Here is a 27,695-nt window from a genome sequence, read left to right as displayed (position 1 = left end):
TAAAAATGTGTATGAGGACCTGAGTTCAATTCCTGGGTCATACTATGAAATGTAGGAGCATTTCTTTAAAGTCCTCTGACTCTACACATGCATTCACACGTGTGCACGTATGCGTGCACACACACATAACACAGTCAAAATAGCAATGCCAAAACACACTGGTGAAATATTTGCAATTCATTTGACAAACTGGTGATTTTCCTAGTCTACAGTGAGCTATGAATCAAGTAAAATAGGCAAAGGATAAAGCACACCAAGGAAAATGTGTCAAGGTGTGTATACCAAGTGTGTGCAGATGCCCTCAGAGGCTAGAAGAGGACATGAAGAAAGGCTCACTCCTTCAGAAGATTAAATAGCCCGGAGGATACCACTTTCGCTGGAGTGACAAAGATCAAAATATTTGATAACATGAGACACAACAGCTACCAAGTTATACATTATAACCAGGCATGGTAACATATGTGGCAGGAGGCCAGCTTAGGATACTGAGACTGTGTCCCAAAATAAATGCTCATACCCTTTAGTTTTCTGAGGATCAAACTAGGTTAGACAAGTATTCTGTCAGATATGTCCTTAATGATATTCCTATATAGATCTTACATGGTCACTGATTGTGGCACTTATAAAACCCAAAGGTTGGACCCTGTGTGACTATGTAAGTTACTGTGTATAAAAGGTGTGTTATGAGACAAACACATGATCCTTAGTGCAATTCATAAGATTCTGGAATTATTTTCAAAATAGCCAAAAATTAGGTATGGTGACACCTGAAATATATTCTTAGAAGGCTGTAACAGGAGGTTTCTGGAAAGTCAAGGCCATTTGATATAGAAAGTTCTTGTCTGAAAAAAAACCTAAGCTGTATAGTAAATTAACTAATAAAAATATTTAAGGAACTGCTTCTGGGAAGGAAAGCTAAGGAAGCAGAAGGGAAAAAGGGAAAACTTTACACTGAACATCAGTTGAATTGAGAATGCAGTAGAGAAACAAAACCTATCAGTGACTGTGTAAAACTGAAAGGGAACTAATCAAAATTGAGATCACTATGACCCAGAACAAGCACGTCCATGCCATTTGGTTATTTTGGCAGCACAGTGGAGACCTATATATTACATTCTTAAAGGTTAGAAAACTTTCCTATCATGCCTCATCTAGCTGCAAGGTATTAAACTGATCACTCGGGAAGCAGACGCAGCCAGACCTCTGTGAGACCAGCCTGGTCTACATAGTGAGTTCTAGGACGGCCAGGGCAACAAAGCTTGTATCCAAAATAATAATCAGATGTAATTCAGAGGCAGAGCACTTGCGGGTTCGGTTCACAACACAAAATAGTAAGGAATCGTTTATTTGAACACTGTTTTACGCACCTAGTATCATAACTGTCAAGACAATACTACAAGGAAGATAAAGGAGGCTCAGAGACCAGAGAGAAAAGGAAATGGACTCAAGGTCACGGATCCACAAACTTCCCACCGGAACGTTGACCCACAAACCGCTCCGACGCAGAAACACGCTCGGCAAAAGGACAAAGGCTGGACCACCCGCTCGGCGCGCACCCGCGCAGACACTTCCGGGGGAAGTGCCGACGCCACGCCGAGCTCGCGAGAAGACGTGCTGCAGCTGTCGCTCACCCGGCCAGGCCCCGCCCCGCGCCGGCGCGCCTCCAAGAAGGCCCTTCCCCCAGCGCTGGCCGGGCGGGAAGCGGGCGCGCGCTCCCTCCCGTTCCCCTCCGCCTGGGGTTGGGGGAGGGCGCGGGCCGCGGGGGCGCGCGTTCTCGAGCTGCGTGCTCGCGTACGTCGCCGGGCTTCGGCTGCGTCCGTCCCGCCGCCCGCCCGTTACCGCCGCCGCCGCCGCGCTTTCCTTTCGCCGGCCGCCGCCTGAGGGGGGCCGGGGCCAGCCGCCGCCGGGATGCCGCGGGTGTACATCGGCCGCCTGAGCTACCAGGCCCGGGAGCGCGATGTGGAGCGCTTCTTTAAGGGCTACGGGAAGATCCTGGAGGTGGATCTGAAGAACGGGTGAGGAGGGCGGCGGAGGGGCCGGCCGGGGGGCTCACAGGGCCGCGGCGGTGGCTGGGAGGCCGCGGCGACGCGAACGCGGCGCTCTCTGGGCGCTAAGGCCGCCGCCGGCCTCCTCTGCTCGGGCCATGGCGGCGGCGCCTTGGGGGCGCGGGTAGGCCCGGCTCCCACTGCGCCTGCGCGGGCGGGGGTGGTGGCGGGATAATGGGGACGGCGGCCCAGGTTGGGCTGGGGCTCCGGGCGCCAGGGAGGCCTGGGTTTCCCTCGCTGGGCCGCGGGACCGAGGCCTTGTTCTTCTCCGGGGAGAGGCGGGCCTTTCCCGCTCTGAGGCTGCTGGGAGCAGGCGAGGTTTCCGGCTCCCTTCTCCCTGGTCGCCAGCCTGCCGGGCCGGGCCAGAGGGTTCCCGGCGCGTGTTTCCGGGCACAGGAGCTCTGGCTTTTTCTGTGTGCCACACTTTTTTTTTTTTTTTTTTTTTTTTTGGGCGGGAGCCTCTAGTTTGAGTAGTGTAGTGACAGTTTCGAAAGTATCGTCTTGCCGCGCTGAAAGCCTTGCCCCGCTCCCTTTACGAGAGTAAATTAAAGTGCTAGCTCGTTATCTTGGGGGAGTCCGTACAGAGTTTCCACGCTGGGGTTTCGGCTCTCCAACCTGCCAGAAGATGCCTGCTGTTGGAGGATTTGCTGAGTGGGTAGTGGCCACCCTGGCCAGGTCTGCGTCGACTCCTGGTGCAGGTGGAGACACAGATCTCGAAATTGCCTGCTTAACAGCCTCCCCCGTGCGGTCTGGGCTTGTACCCCTAATCTGCTTTGGCGGACCAGGGATAGCGAGGCTACCAGCCGGGTTCAGGGGGAACGGGTGAGCCGTGCAGTCCGGAGAAGATATTCGCATATTTTGCTTGGGAGCTGAGGAATACTAAGTCGGACTTGAAAGGCGTTAAGCAGCGGAACGGCATTGGAGGCACTGAGTCTGAGGAACCCTTAGTTTTGTTGCCTTTGTTGTTTGGTTGGTTTCTAAGACTTTGCCGTTGGTCCGTTGAGACCAGTAGTAACTGACATTTGAGAAGAAATATACTTTAATATGAATTGCACATGAGCCCGCACGTTCTCAGACTGTCTGGATTTCGACTTGACACTTAGAAGAATCTCCTTACTGAGAACAAGACTTCGATGAAATGTTCATAGACTACTGGGTTCGCATAAAGGGTTTAGACAGTTTCTTATTTTGTTCAGTGAACTTACAGAAAGTATTAGACAACGTGAGAGGATTGCTTTTTTGTGGTACTTACCTTACATGTGGGAGATTATCCCCACCCACCCCCCCTTTTTTCCCCTACAGCCCAAGTAAGTTGACAGAATAACTTTCTGGGTGAAACATGGGTTTTGGAAGTTAGATAAGTGAGAGTCAAATCCTGGGTCCTCAGTTTATGTTTCTTTGAGCAAGTGACTTGGTTACTCTGAACCTGTTTTCTCGGTAGATACTTTGGCCGTACACTGTACTGACGTCCTATTAGGAAGCATCTCAGCTCTTAAGTGTTTGAGAACAGTGTATTATTTGGTGAGGTCTGTTTTCTCAGGGTGTGGATGAGAGTTGGAAAAGGTAGTAGGGCAAAACTGAAGAGTGAGTGAGTCAAATGTATATCCCCACAGGATGCCCGCATGTGCTTCATGATTGAGTAAGGCAACAGAAGTGTTCTGTTCCTGACTGATTGTCGTAAATTTTGAATCAAGGAATACTGGTTCTCAGTTAGAACTCAGACAAGTAAAATGTGGAATAATTTACTGAGATTGATTCTTTTTTAACTGTTTATTTTTTATGTTTTGTGCATTGATGTTTTGCCTGCATGTTTGTCTGTGGTGTCAGATCCCCTGGAAATGGAGTTACAGACAGTTGTGAGCTGCCATGTGGGTGCTAGGAATAGATCCCAGGTCCCCTGGAGAAGCAGCCAGTGCTCTTAACACCGAATCTCTCCAGCCCAGAACAGATTTTTCTTAAAATGAGCTTTGAAGTTTGGATTTACTAGGACTTGAAGAAAGAGGAGTGTCCAGAAACACATCTTTTAATTGGTGGAAAGGTGGTCTAGTAAGGACCATTTGGATGATACCTTCTAGCTGGATCAAACCTCATGAGGATCTAGAAAGTAACACCAAACCCGAAACTGCTATTAAGAGTTTTACCCTAGGGGGCTGGAGTTACTGCTCCATGGTTAGGAGCACTGGCTGTCTTCCCAGAGGACCTGGGTTCACTTCTCAACACCCATATAGCACTCACAACTGGCACTCCAGTTCATGGGAATTTGACTCCTCTGGCTTCCTTGAGCACTAACTAGGCAGGGCTTGCAGTGCACAGACATACATACAACAGACCATCCATACACATAAAAATAAATTTAAAAAAAATTTTTTTTAAAAAGTTTTACACTAAATTTTAAATCATGAATAGAATTCAAAGGTTTTGAGAGAAGCATGGAACAATTCGGGGGAGTCCTCAGAGGACAGACACTCTCACTGCCTGAGTGCTTTAGGAATTCTTATTCTTATATTGCCGAATGATGGATGATGTGCACAACATCCATCCTTATAGATCAAGGTTGAGTTAAGGAGTGCAAGGTATTTCTGAGATTTAAAGACAGGTGTGACAGACATCTTACATACACTATGACCTAGCATCACTCAGAAATCATTACAGAAGAAAATAACTTGAGGGAAGAGGACGACAATGTGTTAGAGATGCTGGGGAGGCTGAAGGAAGTGGAATAGAAGGAGTTGTAGATGGATGTAAATTCATAGTCTTCAGCCTGGGCAATGGTGGACTTCCTTACAGGGAAGTGTCTGAACACTTCTGGATTGAAACTCTAGAACAGGTTTTGGATTAATAGGACTGTAAAGAATTGCTAGAGAGTTCAATCACATTTTAAGGTGAGATATCTTGTAGGTATTGGCAGATGGATTGTAAAGTTGAGAATTAATTAGGTAATGGGGTAACATAGTTTCTACTTGCAAAATAAAGATTTACTATCCAGGAGAGGATTTTGTGTACACAAGCACTTCAGTGTTTCCTTGCGCCAGGGTGCCTGCCTCTGTTTTAGAGAACTTGGAGACAGATGGTTCTTCCTGGGACTGCAGGTGTGATGCAAATCTCCCTGGGGCCATGTTGACCTTCCGCCTACCTGCCTCAGAGACCACCTGGTGCCACTATGGGCAAGAGTGGACCAAGATTGAATTCTGGGAGTGTCTCAAAGAGACAAAACTACTAGTACCTTTTCCTATCCCTTCAGCTTTTATGGTGGCTTTTATAGACTTTGATTACATGTAGTATGAAGTTTATTTTTTAGCAGTAAATCACTTCGTTGTAATGTCTGGACTTTTTTGTTTTTATGTACAAAATTTTCTCTTTTGCCACAGACATCTTGTAGTTTCAGTCACAGATCTTTTAGTTTTGAGTAAAACCTAACACATCCTTAGGTGATTTGATTTACCTGCTTAGGAACTAGGAGAATAGGTTCCCGAATCATTGAGGTTTTCTTTCTTTAGCTAGCTGGCTAAAGTCCTAAGTTCAAGCACTCAAGGGAAAGTGAGCTGGAAATGCCGAGGTGTTTTTGATGTGACAGTGAAATGGTAGCCGGCTAGAGTTTCGATAGAAAACTTGGGATTGGTGCTTGGTTTTCTTGTTTTCATTTCATTCTACTGGATAGGTTTGTCTTTACCTTTGTTTAAAATTAGAGTAGTATGAAGCTTGGTGTGTGTTTTAAGACTCTTGATCCCAGCACTCGGGAGGCAGAGGCAGGCGGATCTCTGTGAGTTCGAGACCAGCCTGGTCTACAAGAGCTAGTTCCAGGACAGGCTCCAAAGCCACAGAGAAACCCTGTCTCGAAAAACAAAAAACAAAAAACAAAAAAAAAAAAAAAAGACTCTTGCAGTGAGTTAGGTCCTTGTTGTGTTTCCCTATCCTAATCAAGTGCCACTGGGCCTTATTTGCTGAGAGGAATCCATGCATTTTCTCCATGGACTGAAGCCTTCCCAGGAGCTTGCTCTTTAGAGGGAGAGTGAAGGAGGTCTAGTTAAGCAATTGTTACTGGTTATGGATTTCTGGTGAGTTGAGCGCTGCCAAATAGCAGGTAAATGCTTTGTTGTTCGGTGATAGCACAAAGCTAAACGCTCCCTAACAAAGTCCCACTACCTTAAGATCATCCTCCAGCCTTAAAAGTAGTGTGCTACTTGAACTGTGTCTCTCAATCATTTGAGTCTGGTTAGGAATTAATCATATTTTACTTTTTCTTCAAAATACAACCTATTTCCCATTATAACAGTTCTACATTGCTTAACTTCTTTCTAATATTGGAAGGAGGACAAAAGGTCATCCAGAGATGATTCTGCTTGCATTTGGGGCACATGGTTTGACTTTTCGTCACATCTACCATCTTTCACACATACATTTCCTTCTTTCTTTAATTTTTTGGGTTTTTTTGTTGTGGTGGTTGTTTTGTTTTTTGAGACAGGGTCTCACTGAGTAGACCTGGTTGGCCACAAAGTAAAAGAGATCTGCCACTATGCCCAGCTATACAAACATGCATACATAGATTCCTTGTCTCCCCTCTTTTTTCTTTCCTTTTCCAGTCAACTTAGCATCATGTGACACATTATTGCCTGTTTGCCTAAAAGCTTGGTCTGGCTTTGAATATTCTCTTAAGTTCATCAACCTGCCTTGTATGAAGGGTTGTGTTGTGCTAAGGATCCAACTCCAGGCTCCATGCATGGTAGACTCTACTGCTGAGCCATACCTCTAGCCTCTGTAGTTTGACTTTATAATGATTATATAGAATTGCTGTATATGAATTTGATTTAGGATTTACAGTTAAAGCTAAGTTAGAACTGACATTTGGATTGTTTTTTGATTTTATTTTTTGCTATTTTATGCATATGTGGCACTGGGAAATATTTTTTATATAAAACTTTTTGCACATTTTTAGGATTTGGGGTGCATTTTTTATGTTTTCTGGTAGCCCTCGATTTCCAAACCAATAGGTTTTATTTTATTTAATTTTATGTGTGCTGGTGTTTTCCCTACATGTGTGCCTGTGCAGCATGGGTCTGATGCCAGAATAGACTACCAGGTCTCCTGGAAATGGAGTTACGGACAGTTGTGAACCACCATGTGGGTGCTTGGAACTGAACCTGAACCTAGGTCCTCCAGAAAAACAGCCAAAGTGTTAGTAACCATTGAGCCATCTCTTCAGCCTCAAGTAATATTTTTACTTCCCTTGTTTAAGAATGCTTTGTTTTCTGAATTTTCAATGAACTGATTTTTTTCATTTAGCCTACCAGAGTTAAGAACTTTACAAAGTAACTTTTGATTTAAGAGATTATGTGCAGCTTGTAGGTAATTCAGACAGTGTAAAAACCAGAAAGGAAGTCAGGCAGTGGTGGTACCTGCCTTTAATCACAGCACTTGGGGCGCAGAAGCAGGTGGATTCTGTGAGTTCAAGGCCAGTTTGATCTCTACAAAGCAAGTTCCAGGACAGCCAGAGCTATTAAACACAGAGAAACCCTGTCTCAAAAAAAAAAAAAAAAAAGAAAGAAAGAAAGGAAAAAAAAAACAGAAAGGAGATATTAAAGGTCTTTTGATGTTTTCAGATGATATATTATGGTAATCCTAACATTTAGGGGGCTGAGTCAAAATGATCGTGTGTACAAGGCTCAAGGCCAATCTGGACTACATGTCTCTTGTTGCCAAAACTAGCCTTAAACCCACTATAATAGCCCAAGGATGACCTTGACCTTCTGATATTCCTGCCCTCTCCCAAGTGCTGGGATTCTGGATATGGTCCACTTTATCCATTTTATGCCAACTATCAAACCCAGAGCTTCATGCGTGCTAAGCAGACACTCCAACTGAGGTATAGACCGATATCTTGTGTGCCACCTTTTGTATTGTGTAATTTTCTTATTGTATTGGAATCTTCGCTGTTGGTTGCCTAAAATTCCTTGTCTAGTTGAGTTGTGCTTTGCCTAAATTATTTCCCTAGGTTGTCTCCTAATTCTAGCTGTAATAAATAACCCTGTGTTGGATATCATGCATGAAAACCTTTTTTGCATTTTGTCTTAAGACATATTTCATGGAACAGAATTCATTAGTCTCAGCAGAAATGAGCACACAAAAGTCTTAATGCACGGTGGTGCACACTTTTAAGCCCAATAGGCAGAGGCAAATAAATCTCTGTGAGTTCCAGGCCAGCCAGGAACACATAGTAAGACCCTATCTCAAAAATAGAAAGAACCATACCAGTTACAAGAACACCAGCAGAAGCTAAGAATGCACACATCGTGGCTACCTCACTGGCATTGAGCCATGCTATTAACACCATTGCTGCTTGGAGCTCAATGTGGTGGTGTCTTCTGATAGATAGTCCCAGCTATTCAGGTAAAGGCCAGTCTGGGCAATGTAATTAGTCCTTGTCTCAGAAGGAAAGAAAAGGAAAGGGAAAAAATTCAGTTTCAGTAAACAACAAATTCAGCCAGGTGTGGTAGCATTTGATTGTAATGCACTTGGGAGGTGGAAGCAGCAGAATCAGAAGTAAAGCAAAGTGTCTTTGACTACTCGGAGTTTGAGGACAGCGTAGACCGTTTGAGAACTTGTTCTTACAAAAAGAAAAGGACAGGACAGAATCCCAAATGGAGTAATATGTCATTACTACTATTACAGATGCAATCGATCCTACATTACTTCTTTTCCCACAACATGAGAGATTTAAACTTTTTTGAGAAATCAATATCAAGCAAGACTATACTTTAAATTATATCTAAATATTTCTAACATAAATTGCCCTCGCTTCAGTCCTCTCGGCTGCCAGACTCCTGGTTTGTGTTATGAATAAACGTGACATGTAATTATTTGGTCAAGACATTTTAAAATTCCATTCTTCATTTAGTATGTTGTTCCTCCTTTTCTCATTGAGATGACTGCTCAATGAGAAGGCTGTGTGAGGTAGCTCTCCTTAGAGCACAGAATGTAGACAGGATAATATATGTGGTTTGGGTTCCTGGAGATTTGGAATGCTTCCAGGTATTCTAAAAAGTGCTCCACATACCTAAAGAGATATCAGGTTGTGAGAGCTCTTAAGCAGTAGAAAACATTAACAACTTGTATTTGTATAGTCTCTCTCTTTAAGATGGCATTGGGGGTGTGGCATGCCACAGCACGTGTGTGGAGATCACAGGAAAATTTGGGAGTCAGTTCTCTCCTTCCACCTTGTGGTTTCCCAGCATTCAACTTAGGTTGTCAGACTTGGTGAAAGATGCCTTTATCCACTGTTCCATCTCACCAGCTGTATAGTTTCTATTTCAACTGACTGTATCAAAGCACTTTATAAAAACGTGGTATCCCTGGTCTGTGCTACTATAGAAACTGAGGCATGTGATTGACAGGCCAAGATTGCAGAATGAATTTTTATTTTTGAAAGCTCTAGAAACTGCAGATCATTTTATTCACATGCCAACTGTGGCGTTGCTGTGACAGTCAGTTAGGCTTCTTTGCTGTTGTTCCTTTCCTGCCTGAAGGGGTAACCTGGGTCTTCTGGCCTGTTCACCCTGTAGTCTTTCAGACTTCTAATAAGCCAAAGAACCTAAAGTGAGACAGACAGTACTTAGAGTGTTGGCCTGGGCAGAGAATGGATGGGGGTGCTAGGTTAACCTCCTCAGGCTTTTCTGTCATGGCCATGGGGTAGGATGTGTGTTAGGATCAGCACATATTTCTGTGTTTTGCCATTCCTACAGCCTCTGTTCTTAGAATATCCTTTAAGTGAAGAGCCAGATTGTGCTCTGGATTTACATAGCCGGATTTTCGGCAAGGCCCTGGATAACTTTTCTGGGCTGAGGTAAAATCCCAGGCTAGAGGTGATAGCTAATGCCAGAAGAGACCTCCAAGAACTAGAGAGAAGAGGGGGACTGGGGGGAACTTCGAAAGCAGCCTGACCAGATGGTCAAGACTCGACAGGCTTCATGTGCAGTGAGGCAGCAGATCTAAAAAAACTTGAAATTTTTCTTAAAATAATGAAATGGCCAGTTGGGGGTAAATCTATCTCCAAGAAATGGCATTGGCATCTTTAACAAAATTGAAAGGAAAAAGAATAGACAGCTACCGAGGGCCAGTTAGGAAGGATCTGTGAACAGCTAAGATGCTCCCAGAGGCAGAAGCTTTGTGAGTTTAAACAGTCTGTTCCAGTGTGCTGAGAGGATGAACCCGCTTTCTGTGTAGATTTGGGTAGCACTGTTGTTGAGTGTGTCCTTGTTTTGGTGAGTGGGCATAATGGACATAGTGGTGCATGTCATTTGTGTCCTAAGAGGTGTATTCTGAATTGGTAATAATAATAATGAGGTCAGTAAACTTGTTTGTAGTTTGTGGTTTGAGCTTCGTGGACTTTAGTGTGGGGCCCTTTAAGTGTCAGAAAATTGAAAAAGAGACACAAGTGTAATTTTGGACCCTAGCTGCCTCATACTACTTTAAAGAAAGCAGCTTTTTTACTTTAAAATAACTATTTAGTAATGGCAAGGAGTATAGTTTGACCCACAGATTATTTACAAATGTGTTGCTTTCTAGGTGTCCCATTTCCTAGGCTAAGAATACGGTAAGGGCAGTTGAAGCGGCTTAGCGCACTTAGCTCTTTAACAATATTGTTTCAAGGGAGGTGATAGGGCACACCTTTAATCCTGGCGCTCAGGAAGCAGAAGCAGGTAGATCATCTACTTACTCTAGAGTAAGTTTTATTTAGTTTTTTTATAAGGCTTATTTCTATTTTTCTCACCTCAGTATGTAAATATGCCTTTAGAGATGGTCTGGTAGCTACACTGTGGCTTAAACCCCAGGCTTGGGTTGGAGATTTAACTCAGTGGTGGAATGTTTGCCTAGCAAGCCTAAGTCCCTGGGTTCAGTCTCCAGCTAAAAATCCAAACAAACCTGGAGACTTGAATTTAGCTACTTTTCGTTAGTTTTTTTGTCATCAAAAGATTTACTCCATGTTAGTCATTTTTCATTATTGTAACTATATACCCAAGCAAATGAACTCAAAAGGAGAAAGATATGTTTTAATTCACTGTACTAGAAGTTTCAGTCCATGTTCAGCTGGTTCCTTGGCTATGGACCTTTGTTAAGAAGAATGTCTTTGTCAATTGGAACCTGTGGCGATAGAGACTGCTCACCTTGTGATGACCAAAAGACAGAGAAACAAGAAAGGGCCTATATGTTCTCCAAATACATACTATGATCCATGTCCTCCAACTAGGCCAAACCCACTAAGGTTTCCACTACTTCCTAATAAGTCCATCAGATTATGAGTTCATTGGATTAATCCATTGATGAGATCAGAGCCCTCAAACTGTTGAAACTTTTATAATTATTTTTGTTTCCACCAATGGCTTAGTAGAAGACATTTACAACTGAATCGTGTTCACACAGTTACAGGGTTGGCATCTCTGCCTTCACTGTGCTCAACATGTGGGCATTTGTCTTCTCAGGCCTGTGCTCCTTGAGCCCCTGGGATTTTTTTGTTTGTTTGTTTTTTTTTGTGTTTTTTTTTTCCGGATTCTCTTGTTAAGGACTGCTTTCTTTTGGTCTGGGAGGTGGCAGAGCCTGATGGGGTATAGGATTTAGGTTAGGATCAGAGTTTGAAGAGTCTGAGAATTTTGAATAGCCTTAGTCAGAGACCCAGGTCTTAATTCTCTGTCTAGGAGATAGCAATAGACCTCAGAATTGGGAAGGGTGAGAAAAGCAACAAGTGCTTCCTATAATGTTTGACACATAGCAAGACCTAGAAAAATAGGAGTTGGTTAATATTACAAAGGAATTTGAAGAAAGCGTCCTAATGGGGTGGAGTAGCTTGGAATTAAAATTAAATCAGGTCTAAGATGTTTGTATCATCCATTGCTACTGTTTTGTTCTATTTGGAAGTCTGTAAACCTAATACTTCTGGCCCATTTATTTTCTCCTAATATTCATGCATAAATATACAAATATTTTGGTCCCAATCACCATTCCTTTGCAAAACTAATTAAATGTATCCTTAAGTAATGTCTCTGGTGATCACTCATGTCACCACAACTAGGTCCAAGTACCTTTATCCTTATCTAATTTTTGCTGATCCTTGGAAGCAGAGACAGACTGCAGGGGTTGATGCGGGACCTCCAGAATGGAGATTGCACAGAATAATCTTATTTTTCCTCTATTCTTCTAGTCTGTTATGTTCTGAACCCACACATGTTTTCGGAAGGACCAGATGGCTGACACTGGCTAATGGGAACCAAAAGACAAGAGTGAAAGTAACCCGGTTGTCTCATGCCCCAGCTTAGAGTGCTTCACCCTACCCCAAGACCAATGTCCTTTTTCTCTGGAGACTTCACCCTGCTGTACCAAAAAACTGCTACCACCTGGCTTATCTGAGGTTAGATTATGGTTAAGTCAAGCAGCAGTGCTTATTAAATAGAAAAGATTCTCTTCGGGACTGTGGGGTATAAGAGAAGCCTTTCAAAGGCTTTGGGATCAGTGTCTTAAAGCTGGGATTCAAGAGTCCTGAGCCTGGGTTCACCTCCAGCTCCACCTCTTAAATGCTCCCTGACCGTGAACAAGCTGCCTGACCTCTCCGTGCCTAGTTATCTCATCGTGAGTGAAAATAATTCACTCTTTGCCTTTATTATGAGTTACAAATGAAATATTATAGACAATAAAAATATGTCTTCATTATGAGCCAAGCACTGTGCTAAATACCCAATAGGTGCTAGCCTTTATTATGTGAAAGCCCTCATACTTGATGAGATAACACAAACCAAAAGAAACGGCTTGAAAAGAAAAGCATTGCCTTATAAGACATAAAACTGACGGACGCGCTAGAGAAATGGCTGGATGAGCATCAGGCACGCAAGGTTCTGGGGCTTCCTGAAGGAGGTGCTTCTCAGCCATGAGCAAGGTTAAAAGGATTCAGCTTGTGTAGTCAGAGTGTTTAGAAGTACATAAAGATATTAGGAGGCATAGACTTCTAAGCAACAGAGTAATTTCGCTGCTGGCTTCCCCCACTACAACAAAAGAGACAAGTTGCCTGAATGAAAATAGCTGTAGTCTGCAATTGTGATCAGACAGAAACAGTCCCAAGGACCCAGCGCAGTGAGAAAACTAGTGAATTTGACAGTAGATGCAGTGGATAACCAAAGGAGAATAGTCAGAAATGATTGCAAGGCTTTTGGGAGTGAATCAGGTGATCAGGGACTCTGGAAGAGAGAAATCATGAGGTAGGTTTTCTTCTTTGAAGGTGGGGAAAGATCAAGTGCAGACTGAGCTGTGGCCAACCGTTTGCAGACCAGGAATCCACACTAGCTCTAATCAGAGAGCTCTTGGTGTGCGGGAACTGCCAGTTTGCCGACGTGAAAGAGCCCCAGGCTGGGTAATGGTGAGCCCTGAAGTCGCACCCCAGCTCTGCCACTGAGTGAGCACGGGTAAGTCTTCCACCTTCTCTGGATGGCCTTGATGGCCCTCCCTCCTCTGAGACTAAAGAAAGGGAGGGCAGAAAGCCAGGAGCAGCCTCCTTCCTGTCTCAGAATAGGAAAGGGTCTTAGGAACCTGCTCCTGGAGCAGCAGCTTGCCACTATGGGTTGTAAACTCCCTCAGTCACTGTGGAAGTCAGCTCACACCCATGACCACTGATGCTAAGCAGTAAATGTGACACTGGTTAATATGCTGGAAGGGCCTGGCTGCTGGTGCCCTGGAATGCTGCAGACCTGTTGAGTCAGGGCAGTTACACTGTTCTCATTCACACGCTTCTCCAAGTTGGCCTCACCTGACCACAAGAGTTGGCTGTAGAACTGTCTTTGTTCTACAGGTTTCCGTGCACTTGATGCAGCTGTCAAGAATTAGTCTTTCCTGTCAGTGAGTGTGCCCTTTTCACTTCTTAAGACCCAAGTTGGCTGAAGCCTAGGATCAACTGAGTGCTTTGAAAAAAAAAGCTGTTTGATTCCTGTTCACTGAATACCATTTCTTTCAGGGCAGATTTAAGGGCTCTGCCCTCAAAATACAGTGCTACTGGCTCTAGATTGAGGGTTCAAGCCTGTGGGTTAACTTCAACAGATGAAAATTTTTCCTTGGCTACAGCAACATCCCTAATCCTGACCAGCCATGGAGAGGTTCGGTTCTTACAAGGAAAATGAGTGAATGTGGGAATGGCTCACCACATTGGGAAAGCAAAACTCACATCCTGCTGATGGTTGGCTGAGGACTGTCATGTCCACATACAAAGAAAAGCATGTGGCACAGTTTTAGGACAAAGGTGAGCAGAGATCCACTGTGGAAAGGGGCACATTTCCTTATTGAGAGACCGTCCGAGGCATGCTCCTCGGTAAGCAGTGTTGGTGGGTGTCTGCAGTCGCATGGAGGCTTGCTTTCCCTGCTCCTTGTATCCACTCCCCGGCAGCACCCCCTAGTCAAACCTGCTCAATTAGTCATTGAGTAGCTCATCTCCAGGCCAGCCGTGCTTATCATTTCTCCCCTAGGCCTGTACTCCAGTCTCTGATGAGTGAGGGTGTTTGGTAGACAGACGACCCTAAATAAACTATTCTGAAGAGGGTGAGATAAGTGGCGTCCTCTTCAGTGAAGCATAAAGGAAAATGCAAACCTAGTGATGTTCAGGACCTTTGTTTGGTATTTACAAGTACTGGGGGTCAGAGAAAGCCCACTTGGCAGCATTGTGAATTTGGGTGATAATGATAACTCTTCCAAGAAATGTGACTAGCATTTTTAAAATGGATAGCTTAAGAGACCTTGTATTGAAATCAATATGTCATTCCAGTTGTACTTTTTCAGTTTGACCAATAACTGAGCAGTACATCAGCTGTGCATGAGGAAGACTAGAGCATTCATTCCAGGGGTGAGAATGGACCAAAATCTGAGCAGCCATGGGTGCAACATGGCTTTGCTTTATGCTGTCCAGGTACCCACTGGACTTGTTTCAGAATCATAAGGCTCCATAAGGAGAAATTAATACTAGCTTTCCCTTCCCCCTCATTCTTTTGACTCTTATTTGTCGGGATATGCCAAGGCCACGGGAAACACTTTGGCAAAGAAGCAATAGAGAATCGCTGAAGGAAAATTTTGTGTTTAATTGAAGTGTTGTGTGTGTGGTGCTTACACATAGCATGAGGAAAGCATTAAAAAACCCTAGAGGAAGTTGAGATATGGGGTTTAATCAGTCTCTGCAAGATAGAGCCTGCACTTAAATTCCTTCTCCCCATCCCCTCACACTCATCAGTCTCATACTAAAATCTCATTAACAGTGTTCTTGATGCAGCAGCAGCAGGTTTATAATTAGAGAAATTTATCTGTCCAAGTCGTGTTTTATGAGACTTACAGGTCCCACCAGGTGCTTTGTCATGTGATAAAGTCACACATATGCCTCAGAATCCCTCCATACCTGGACAGGAAATTCCAAAGAAGAGCTTTGTTGGTTTTTTGAGAATAGGTCAGTTTCATGTTACTTGGTATGAAGTACAAAATGGGTGGTGTTCATGTCAATATTTAATTTTAAAAATACATTTATTAGCTGTGCAGTGGTTATACATGCCATTAATCCCAGCACTCAGGAGGCAGAGAGGCAGGTGGATGTCAGAACTCCAGGATAGCCAGGGCTACATAGAAAAACCCTGTCCTTCTCCCCCCCCCAAAAATAAAAATTTAAAGAACGGTGCAGGTTGGTTTTTGAAGAATCTGATATTAGATTTTCTTTTTGAAGATATGAAAATTTAGCTGAAGGACTGCTAAGTTTTTTAAAACTAATTTGGGACCCACAGTTTTAAAAGATATCTTAGATAATGAAATGTTAAATTTATCCCTGACTCTGGTGTTATTCTCTCTTGGTCTAGACCTGCCCAATTTTGAAAGTTTAAAGTATCTACTCATTTAGTATACTCTTGATGTTGAGACAAACCTTAGTTGTATGTAGCATATACTCTTTCTTGGCGATTAGGCACAAACAAGTTTGCTGTAAAGTTTGTTCCTTACAGAAGTGGGCCTACAGCCAATCCAGGGCTTGCTGACAATCTTAATATAGTTGTGAGTCAAAGCTCTGCACAAAAGCCCTGCTGAGTTCTTTAACTTTTGTGCCTCAGTTTCTCATTTGTGAAGCTGGGTTTACTGGTACCTGACTCTTAAGTGCTATGAATATTAATTAAAGTCACATTGTTTAGAATAAGAGGTTGTTTGATGAATACATTGTATTACTTAACCAGGCTGCTGCCTCTTTGGGGGCCATTCACTGGACCTGCTCACAGAAAGCAAAGCTGGGTGGACAGCGTTTTGGTAGAAACACACTGACCTAATGTTTGTTCCATCCTCAGAACCAGAATTCCCCACCATTTCTCCTTTTTTTTTCCTCTATAGTATTTTTGTGATTTCAGCTCCATCCAGCATGCCATTGGCAGAGAGAAGTGACAGTCTAATGTCTGATTTGATCTTTGATCTGGACTTTGCCATTAAAATGCTCCAAATAGATTTTTAAGCTTTTCACAGAGGAGTCACCAAAGCTTTCTTGTGAAATAAATTGGACTTAAAGTCAACTATTTGAATAAGTACCCCCATAAAGGCTACTAAATGACCCCCTGTGGAATTTTTAGAAGTAAATATTAGGAAATACAGGACCAATTTCCTTTGGCATCATAAACTGTCCCTGTGTCTTGCTTCAGCCTCAGTGGTAGAGATTGGTCTTTCTGAGCATTGATTTATGTTTAAATAACTGTGCCTCCCCTAAGTAGGCTGTCACTGCTTTTCTGAAAGGTCACATGAGCTCTGCATGTAAGCCATAGAATGGGGTGGTCTCTGCTGAGAGCAGCATCACATAGGAGTCTAAGCTGAGGCCTCACTGAGCCCACAGTTGCTGGGATTCCTGCCTCATTTGCCCCGCAGGACTAGGGTCTTGGGTTTATGATTCTGTGATCTGTAATATAATCTTTAAGTGTTTGGGGAAAATATTTGATTTTACTGTAATTGATTGGTTTAGTCTTTAGGAGTCGGTGATGTTGTGACTTCACATTAATTCATTTCTGATCATTGACGGGTGCTGAGCCAGTGGAATACCTTTTAAAGAGAGAAAGCCATCTCATCATGCCCATGACAAGTGTTCTTGCCTATCCTTCTACTTGGTGTCTGCTTGTCATCTGGTGCCAAGGACAGTGATACCATGATCAGAGGAGAGCAGAGCTGGTCCAGGACTGGTCTGCACAGTTAGAGAAAGGACCATACTTGGATCTTTTTGGTATTTTATGATCTCTGAAAGATCCTAAACCAAGCCAAAGTAAATAGTGTTTGATTTGTTTTTGTTTTTTTTTTTTTTTTTTAAATTTGCTTTTTGAAAAACTTTACCTTGCCAGGTTTGGTGGCACACACCTTTAATCCCAGCACTGGAGACAGAGGAAGGTGGATCTCTTTGAGTTCGAGGCCAGCTAGGGCTATAGCAAGACCTGGTCTCATAAAAGCAAATTATCTTTTAAATAATCACTTTCCTGTTGACTCATCTTACCTAGAAGGGGAAAGGCAGCTGCAGTATAGTGTCCCTTAAGGGTTTTTAGTGAATAGTAGTTTTGAACATGAGTGGTTAGGAAGGCTTTCTTTTATTTGCCTTGACAAATGCAACAGCATGTTTAAGACCATTATTATTATTGTACTCCTAATTCCAGCCTGTGGAAGCCTGTTTGAAAGATTCCACAGAGCTACATAAGCAGGTGTTCTGAAAACACTTCCTGTTAAGTAAGTAGGTGTCTCTTATTTTTGTTTCTTTTTTTTTATGGAGATTTTTTTTTCCTAAGTTTGAATGCCACTTAGACATTTTAGCATAAAGGACCCTCTAAAACAGAAGGGGCAAAGCTCAGTGGATAAAGGTGCTTTCTGCCAAGGCCGACTACATAAGTTCAATCCTTAGAACCCATGTGGTGGAAGAAGAGACTCAACTCCCACAAGTTGTCCTCTGACCTACACACAGGAGCCATGATGCACACTTTTTTTAAAATTGTAATTTCAAAAAATTAACTCTCCAAAGCTTGACCTGGACCTTGTCACCTTGAGAGATTTGTTTGGAAAGAACTCATTAGTAAAGGTAATTTCAGCAATTTTGCATTCTCATTTGACATTTTAACTAATAGATCACCAACTCAAGAAACTGGACTAGGTAGACATCGTGGTACACACCTGTAATCCACACACGGGGAGGGGGGGAGCTACTTAGTTCAGGGCCAGCCAGGGTTCCACAGTGAAACCCTACCTGCCCCCACCGAAAAAATAATCCTGAGATTTTTGTTGTTGTTCCTGGCAAGTCTTGTGGCCTGTGTCCAGTGTCACTGTGTTTAAAGAGGGACAAACACTGTTTGCACTGTGCACAGCTTGCAAGAATCTAAAGAACTACCTTGTAACTCCTTTGTGACTGAGCAGGATCCGAAGTATGACTTTGGTTTTTAAATACAGACAGTATTCACGGTCTTTCATAGACCAAACTAAATCTTCATTCAAGAGAGTTTAACCTTGCTTGTAAGTATTTTACAGATTCTGTACTTTGCTTAACTATAGTCTGTAGCAGGCATTAACAGGATTTGGGGGGCAGTTTACCCTACATGTATTAAACCACCAACCATATCTCTTTTCTCAAAAGTATCTAGTACTACAGTATATAGACTCTTATACAGTGGTATGTAGACAGTTCCAGCCTATCTCCAGACACCATGGAAATGAACTTTGAATCCCATGGGGAAGTAAGCAACTCCAGATGTTTTCTCCAGTAATTTCTAGAACAGTTTCATTTGTGACTGATTTGTTTAGGTAGAAAACAGGAACTCTCAAAAATAAAATCTTTGGCAAAAGAGACTTAAGATAATGTGACTTTTACCTACTTTACTTTGAACATGATTTAGCAGTTGATTTAGCAGTTAATAAAACAGTGCATCAGTGGAGGCCCAGCTGTACCTAAGGTACACATGTAAAACTGCCAGAGGGTGAGTTTTCATGTGGTGTTTAAAATATCACAGATGAAGTCCCGGGAAGTGCAGAGTTTTGATTCCTTAAACCAAGCAGCCCTTGAAAGCATTTGTTGCTGCTTCCTACTAGACTTTACACAGCCTTCAACTCTTGCAGTTGCCTCTTGGCACAAAACAAGGTGGTTCTGGCTGCACAAAGAGAAACTTGGCCCTTAGTTTGCAACCCCCAGCCTGTGCTAAGCATGAACCTCATTGATTTCTGACATGTTAATAGAGCTGGTTGCCAGTGGTGCTGACCAGGTTTTGTTTGCTCTCTTGTAGGTATGGTTTTGTGGAGTTTGATGATCTGCGTGATGCAGATGATGCTGTTTATGAGCTGAATGGCAAAGACCTCTGTGGTGAACGAGTCATTGTTGAGCATGCCCGAGGCCCACGCCGGGATGGCAGTTACGGTTCTGGACGCAGTAAGCATTTGAAGGACATATTTCTATCAGTTACATGCCTTTGTTATAGATGCTAATTTTTAAAGTAATGTTTTATTTAAAAGTACTGATATTTAAGCTGTTTCTATAAGATTATATCTTTTAAAATACAGAATTGTAAATAAAAATTTTAAAACTGAATGGCATAAATTTGTTTTAATGCTTCATAATGTTTAATGATGTGCTTGTTTTCCTCTGTAATGCAATTGTTTCACATATATTTATGAAAGATCTCGATTTTAATTAAAAGAATCCTTTGAGGCTAAGATGACCACCTGTTCCATTTGCTGACCTTGGTTACCCTTCTATGAGTGGCCCTTGGCTGACCAAAACAGGAAGCCATGTGATGACCACAGTCATACTCAGAACTGGGTGGTGAGAACCCTTTAGCTGCATATGAGATTAGGTTCTTTTTTCCTCCATGTAAAATATTCACAAAAAAATTAATCACCATGGGTAATAATAGTCTGATTTAATTTGCTTTTCCTAAATTGTTATCTTTTATGTATGCTAATTTAAAGTATAAATATTAATTGACGAGTATGTGTTGTTATAACTTGGTAAATTTTCATGTTTAAACTCTAGAATTAAAGGTGAGGCCAAAGTTAAAATGTACATGCCATTGTTTGGAGAGGAGGCATGAAGTTGCATATTTTGAGAGTCTGCTGTGTCATCTCCATTTTACACTGTAGTAATCTGTCTGTTTGAACCTTCTAAAGGTGGATATGGCTATCGAAGAAGTGGGCGAGATAAATATGGTCCTCCTACCCGCACCGAGTACAGACTCATTGTGGAGAACTTGTCAAGTCGGTGCAGCTGGCAAGACCTCAAGGTTTGGGCCTCATCAACTTCTCAGATAAGGTTGGGCATGGGTAAGAGTAGGAAACAAGCAAATTATGCAGGCCTGGGCATTCACGGTGTAATGGTTACAGACTTAAAACCACCAGAGCATTGGGCAGTTCTCCAGATAAAGGTCCTATAGGAGTACAAAGGGCATCAAAACACCACTCCTACTTTACATATGAGGAGGCTAACTGCTCCAAGGAATCGTTTGTATTACATGGAATTTTCCATTGCAGACAGTGTTCTAGGGAGCTAATGGGGTAGAGCTACATAGAAAAAGCTAAAACAACCTACGTTTCTGTTAACCCAAGCTGAAACATTGCAGGTGTCAGCTTCTAGTGTGGGTCGGCTCAATGAAAACTGTCTAGCCTGTGTTCTTTTCTCAGTCAGGTGTGGTGGTGTGCATAAATAAGCAGTCAGGACAGGAAGATCATGAATTTGAGGCCAGCTAGAGCTACATAGTGAGTTCCAGAAGTGAAACCTTATCTCAGAAAGGTGGTGGGGGTCATCCCCTCTTTCAAGAAATACTGAAGCCAGGTGGTGGGGGCGCACGCCTTTAATCCCAGCACTTGGGAAGCAAGAGTTGGGCAGATCTCTGCATTGGAGGCCACCTGGTCTACAGAGTGAGTTCCAGTTCCAGGATAGCAAGGACTATGCAGAGAAACCCTGTCTCAAAAAAAAAAAGAGAGAGAGAGATCCACAAGCAATTTCACATTTTCCCTGTGTAACCTGGCTGTCCTGGAACTCTCTATAGACCAGGCTGGCCTCTAACTCCTCTGTCCCCCCAAGTACTGTGATTGAAGGCATCACTACCCCACTTGAAGGAGGCAACTCTTACAAGGGTTTACTCAAAAAGCCATATTATGGGGCTCTCCCTAACTTTGCTTCATGAAAATAAAATTCCATCTGGGTGGTGGCACACACCTGTAATCCTAGCTCTCTGGAGGCAGAGGCGGGCGGATCTCTGCGAGTTCGAGGCCAGTCTGGTCTACAGAGCAAGTTCCAGGACAGGCTCCAAAGCTGCACAGAGAAACCTTGTCTTGAGGGGTTGGGGATGATTCTATATTTGATCTGTCTCTGGTCACTAATGACTATCTCACTGACCTTAAGCAGTTAACTTTGTTGAAATTTACTGTCAATATCTGTAAGATTGATAGTTATATCTGCCTATGTGGTTATAATTAGGAGTAAGCACTTAAAACATGATGGAGCATTCAGTATGGAGCTGCTGTTAGGAGCCATCTATTATCCATCACTAATTTGGAAGCCTGGCTAGCTGAAATAAAGTAGTGGTGCTGGGGACTGAAGAGGTGGCTCAGCAGTTAAGAACACTTGCTCTTGGGGCTGGAGAGATGGCCCAGTGGTTGAGAGCATTGGCTGCTCTTCCAGAGGACCTGGGTTCAATTCCCAGCACCCATATGGCAGCTCACACTTGTCTGTAACTCCAGTTCCAGGAGATCTGATGCCAGTGCACATAAAATAAAATGTTTTTTAAAAAGAGCACTTGCTCTTCAGCAGAGCTGCATTTGCACCCACGTGGTGACTCAAAGCAGTCAGCCCGGCATGTGGGTTTGTAACCAGGTACAGAGGACCCAATACCTTCTTCTGACCTCCCTGAGGCCACGTGCAAGCAAACACTCATATAAAAATTAAAAACTAGTAGCACTGGCCCAACTTTTTACCAGTTGTCTTCACCCTCATCTTGTCAGGGTAATCCATTTTGGTGTAACTATGATTAATGTCCTAGTTTGGATGGCTCCCAGCCCTTTATCCAGAACCCATACTTCTGCGTATAATTCAAATAAATTCTGTGCAGAGGCATTCTTGATTGGATTATGAATAATGGTCAAAATCTAGGTGTAACCTCCACTCATGACAATTGAGAAACCAAAAATATGCAGGGGTGGTGACTAGGAATATTAAGACACTGACAGACGTGTTTGTAATATAGCAAGTAGGGAAATGCCATAAAATGACCTGCTCAGTGTCTTCAAACTTGGTCAGGACAGAACTCATGCAGACCACAAATGTCTATCAAGTGTGTTACATACTAACACTGGGAATTAGCCTATGCCCTACATCTTAAATTCTGCCCAGAGTCATTCCTCTCCTTTATTCATACATCAGGTCCCCCTCGATTCTTGGACTTGACCTGACCACACTGTCCTGAGACAATGAGGACAGAGGCCTGTGGTCACTTAGACCAGTTTCAATTGCCTTCTGCGCTTTAACTTGTATTTTTTTCTTTAGGATTACATGCGCCAGGCAGGAGAAGTGACGTATGCAGATGCTCACAAGGGACGAAAAAATGAAGGGGTGATTGAGTTTGTGTCTTACTCTGATATGAAAAGAGCTTTGGAAAAGTTGGATGGAACTGAAGTCAACGGCAGAAAAATCAGACTAGTTGAAGACAAGCCAGGTTCTAGACGGCGCCGGTCTTACTCCAGGAGCCGGAGTCACTCAAGGTACTGTTGACATTGTGAGTGGGCATTCTACAGTAATTCACTAAGCAGCATGGACAGCCCATTCCTGCTCTCCTTTTGGGTTCTCAGCATGATTCCATGCGGTTCAGTGACTCAGAACTTTGATCTGAACATTTGTGAAACTCCTGAACTCTTACATCACAAATATAAACAGAAGTAAAGTCCTTTTTCTGAGGCACAACTCAGTGGCCTCACCTTTCTTCTGGAGAGCTGAGTCACGGACTGGGTTAGAAGCATGTGTGGCCATTGTGCCTGTACTTACTCTTCTTGATGAGCAAGTCTCAAGAGTAGAGGTCACCAGCCAGACCTGGTTCCTGCCTTCCCTGGAGAAAACAGGCAGTGAGCAAGTGGTGGCCATTGTGACCATTGCGATGGGTGCACAGGGCTGTCTCTCTAGAATGAGGCAAGGGTGACTTTCCCAGGATAATGAGCTACAACTTTTCATACATTTGTGTTGAAGTGAAGCTGTCTAGTGCATTTTCCCACAGTCTAAATTCCCTGTGAACTCAAGGCTAGGACTTGCAACATTAAAAACGGGGCATACTTCAACAAGGCTACAGCTTTAGTGGTGCTCTGTTCCTAACTCCTATCATACCATAAGTAGCATCTGTGTGATTGACCACTGTCTAGAAACAAAGGTGCTCTTTTGATATCTCTGGATGAGTGTGTATGTTTGTTCCACTAGTCATGATTTTAGTACTCAGGTTGATTGTGTCTACTGTCATTGGAGCCCTGTATCTTCAGTCTCCTGCCTTTTGTTCCTGTTTGCTTTCCATTCGAATGCACTTTACTGCTTCCCCGTGCCTTTCCTTGTGGTCATTCTCAAACCTCAAAGTTGAAAGGCCAGTTTGGATACGATTGCAGTGGTTCTGCCTTGTTTTCCTTCCTTCCTTTGTATTACATACTCTTGTGTTTGCACTATGTTTGAAGCACATCATAAGTTACAGCACTTACCTAACTGTCCCCAAGAAGATATACAGTATATAATTGTGTCTTTACCAGATAGCAAAGCAATATTCATATTTACCTGGTTGCTCCATGGGTGTTTTTGTGCTGGAGTGTTTCCTGGCCAGGGTCTGGCTCAGTCGTATAGCAAAGATCATTTAAGTTTCTTTACCCTGGAACATTCCCACGTATTATCTTTGACTCTTGGCACTGAGATTACAAGCATGCACCATTATGCCCTACTGCTATGTGAAACAGATGGGTTTTTTTTTTATGGTTTATTTTTTTATATTTAAAATTTCCATCTCCTCCCCTCCTCCTTCCCCTTCCCTCCCCTCCCCTCCACCCATACCCGCCCTCCCTCCCTCTCCAGGCTAAGTAGCCATCAGGGTTCCCTACTCTATGTTAAGACCAAGGTCCTTCCAACTCCCCCCAGGTCCAGGAAGGTGATCGACCAAGCTGAGAAGGCTCCCAGAGAGCCCGTAAACAGATGGTTTTTGATTGGAAAAAAATATCTTGGTTTGCTTTAGACAGCCTCTTTTTTATACAATTAAAGTTCTTTATGTGTGTCGTTGTTTTGCCTGCATGTGTGTCTGCATTTGGGTGTACCTACCGCCTGCCAGGGCCAGAAGAGACATATCCTTTGGGGTTGGAGTTAGACCGTTGTGAGCTGCCATGCAGGTGCTGCATATCAAACCTGGGTCCTCTGCAAAAGTAGCCGGTGGTTTTAATCGCTGAACCATCTCTTGAGCCACTCTAGACAGCCTTTTATTGGCAATCCTTTTTTAAGTTTTATGTGTATGGGTATTTTGCTTTGCATGTATGTCTGTGTACCATGTGCGTGCCTTGTATCTGCTGAGGTCAGAGGAGGGAAGGTATTAGATCCCCTGGAACTAGAGTTACAGATAATTGTGAGCCACCATATGAGTGCTGGGAATTGAACCCAGGTCCTCTGCAAGAACAAGTGCTCTCAAACACTGAGCCAACTCTGCAGCCCCTTATTGGTAAAGTTTTTGTTTTCTCACTTGCACCTTTAATCCCAGGTCTCAAGATGTAAGGCAGGTGAATTCAGTGAATTCAAGGCCAGCGTGGTCTACCTAGCAAGTTCCAGGCCAGCAAAGGTTAATGAGACCCTGTCTCAAAAAACTTTATCTCCACAGGTCTCGCTCTCGAAGCAGACATTCCCGGAAGAGCAGAAGCCGAAGTGGCAGCAGCAAAAGCAGCCATTCAAAGAGCCGATCCCGATCCAGGTGGGCCAGCAGCTTCCCTCGTTCTAGCTGCTTCCATGCATTAGATTGAGCCCCACGTGCTCTGTGCGCTCTTTACTTCCTGACTTGAAGAGTGTCTAGTCACATGTTACTCACTTAGCACCGATGTCTTCCAGGTCAGGTTCCCACTCCCGCAGTCAGAGCCGCAGCCGCAGTCAGAGCCGCAGCCGCAGTAAGAAGGAGAAAAGCCGGAGTCCCAGCAAAGACAACAAGAGCCGCAGTCGCAGCCGTAGTGCTGACAAGAGCCGAAGCAAGAGTAAAGATCATGCTGAAGACAAGCTCCAGAACAACGACAGTGCTGGCAAAACCAAGAGCCGCAGCCCCAGCCGCCATGGCAGTAAGAGTCGGAGCAGGAGCAAGGAGAGGAGAGCGGAGGAGGAGAAGCGAAGGAGCGTGAGCAGGAGTCACAGCCAGGAGAAGAGACGAAGCCAAGAGAAGAACCTTAAGAGTCGGAGCCGAAGCCGGAGCAAAGGGGGCAGCCGAAGCCGCAGCCGCAGCAAAAGCAAGGACAAGCAGAAGGGCAGGAAGAGAAGTAGGGAGGAAAGCCGAAGCCGCAGCCGCAGCAAAAGCGAGCGCAGCCGCAAGCATAGCAAGCGAGACAGCAAGGTCAGCAGCAAGAAGAAGAAGGAGGACACCGACCACTCCCGGTCACCATCCCGCTCAGTGTCAAAGGAACGGGAGCATGCCAAGGCAGAGTCTGGCCAGAGGGAAGGCCGGGCTGAGGGGGAGAGTGCGGGTCCCAATCCAGAGCCCCGAGCTAGGTCAAGATCCACTTCCAAATCCAAACCCAGTCTCCCTGCAGAGTCGCGCTCCAGGTCGAAGTCAGCTTCAAAAACACGCTCTCGGTCCAAGTCTCCATCCAGGTCTGCTTCCAGGTCGCCCTCCCGGTCTAGATCCAGGTCCCACTCAAGATCCTAACTGGCTATGCCACACTGGAACTGCCGAGAAGTCTTTTGTACATGTTGGTAGCCGTAGCACAAGAGTGAAGTAGAACACCCTCACCGCTGTACATTGAACTCCCCTAATGGTGTGTCTCCAATTGTTCAATCTCAGTGCTTCCTCGGTACCGCCTCCTGGCGCCAGGCCTCCCGCTCCACTGAAAAGCAGCTCCTCAAACCTCCCTTTACTCACAGCAGGACATCCAAACGCCTTGGCTCTAAGGCCTGGCCACGGCTAAAGGGAGCTCAGCACCCCGATGGCTTCTCGGGCTGGAATGATGGCATAGGTAGGTGTGGTGAGTTCAACCGTTTTGCCCTTGAATTGATGCCCTTTGATGTAGGCCACGTAGTGAAAGTGCAAGTCTTCAGTTTCCCGCCACTTTGGTTTCCTATTTTTGGACTTAACAACGTTGTGAATAGCACAGTCAAGAGAAATTGATACTGCATAGCCCATAGGGAAGTAAACTGTAGAGCTCCATATTCTGGTATTGTGATTATATTGTTTTATATTAAAAAAGAAAAGAATTTTTTTTAATTTTATTTTTCCCCGTCTTGCAAAGTATAGTGACCCCTGTTTCCATTAAATTTGAATAAAGACTATTTTTGCTTGACAAAATTTCATCGTGCTTGAATCTAAGTAGCATTTCCTGATGTGTCATCTGTCCTGCTGTTTTTCCTGTGGTGAGGAAACAAGACTTCCTAAAGGACTTTCTCACCCAGCAGAGTGAAGGTGAGTCCCCAGAGTTTTTGATTCTGGGGTTCTCTTGAGACGCTTGTGGTCAAGCTGAGGAGAAATAAGGCCATCCGGAAAGTGCTTCACCAGTGAGTTCTTCACAAGCAATTGGTTCTTCCGTGTTTGTTCTTGTCGTGGGGCTTTCCCATCATGATCCCTTCACTGTAAAATCTGAACTGAAAACCAGGGGGCAGGCTGCCGGATTACCTTCTCCCAGTCGTTTTTGCATTAACTGCTACTTAGCTTAGGAGACCCCTGAGAGAGCGGCTCCAACCTGGTGCTTGAGGGCACAGCAAGGACGGTACCGGGCACCTTAGTCCATGTGGCAAGCGGGGAGGACAGAGCTGCTGCACAGGAGTCTGTTGATCTGTCCCTGGAGTGCAAGCTGTTCATAGAAATACAAAATAACTGTCCCCTTCCCAGAGTTGTGACCTGTCTGTAAATGGCCAACACTGAAGGCGGCCACTGAGGCTTAGGCTTGAAGACGTGTTCAAGAGGCACACTGGTTGGAAGGAAAACTGAGCAAAGCTGCCCAGGTTGTAAAGCATAGGCAGTGTGCCAAGGAACATGGGTTTGAGCAATTGGCAGGGCAAGCCCAGCAATGGTGATACCCAGATGAAGGTATGGGAGGGGAGCCAACCTCTGACCTATCAGCACAGCGAACTTTGAAAAGTGCTCACAGAGCAATGCTGGGGGCCTGCAGGCTGGAAGGTGCAAAATACCAGATGGCATGGAGCGTGACAGGAGAGAACTTAAGAATGACCAGTGAGGCAGAGTCAGTGGCCTGGGCAAGGGAATTGTGGCTGGTGATGAAGCTACTCTGAACGGAAGAGGTGGTGAACTGGCTCAGTTTGGACCATGGGATCCATGAACAGTCTAGGCAGCTAAACTATAGATCTCCAAGACTCTGGTTGAGCTTCCCATACCTTTATCTGAGCTCATTATGTGGTTGTGACAAGGTAAGGAATCCACCTCAGTATCATACAGGTCCCAGTAGGTGTAAAAA

The 27,695-nt window shown here is 44.1% G+C and overlaps 1 protein-coding gene across 1 annotated transcript; it reads left to right on the top strand.

Annotated features, from left to right (window-relative positions):
* Nucleotides 1–1,787: 1,787 nt before the first annotated feature.
* On the top strand, nucleotides 1,788–26,572 carry Srsf4 (serine and arginine rich splicing factor 4). The gene is made up of 6 exons (XM_038332525.1): nucleotides 1,788–2,015; nucleotides 19,319–19,461; nucleotides 20,199–20,311; nucleotides 22,573–22,787; nucleotides 24,911–25,000; nucleotides 25,135–26,572. The coding sequence occupies exons 1-6, from the start codon at nucleotides 1,909–1,911 to the stop codon at nucleotides 25,934–25,936; spliced, it is 1,470 nt and encodes a 489-aa protein (XP_038188453.1). The 5' UTR covers nucleotides 1,788–1,908; the 3' UTR covers nucleotides 25,937–26,572.
* Nucleotides 26,573–27,695: the final 1,123 nt, after the last annotated feature.

This window comes from Arvicola amphibius, chromosome 6 (assembly GCF_903992535.2).
Source record: "Arvicola amphibius chromosome 6, mArvAmp1.2, whole genome shotgun sequence".
Classification (NCBI taxonomy): Eukaryota; Metazoa; Chordata; class Mammalia; order Rodentia; family Cricetidae; genus Arvicola; species Arvicola amphibius.
This window is presented reverse-complemented; position numbering and strand designations above follow the sequence as displayed.

Excerpts from the sequence above, each read along its gene's own strand:
- Srsf4 (XM_038332525.1), top strand. The coding sequence starts at position 1,909 with ATGCCGCGGGTGTACATCGGCCGCCTGAGCTACCAGGCCCGGGAGCGC. Across the intron at positions 19,462-20,198 it reads CAGTTACGGTTCTGGACGCA|GTGGATATGGCTATCGAAGA; the intron begins GTAAGCATTTGA and ends AACCTTCTAAAG. Across the intron at positions 20,312-22,572 it reads GCAGCTGGCAAGACCTCAAG|GATTACATGCGCCAGGCAGG; the intron begins GTTTGGGCCTCA and ends TTTTTTCTTTAG.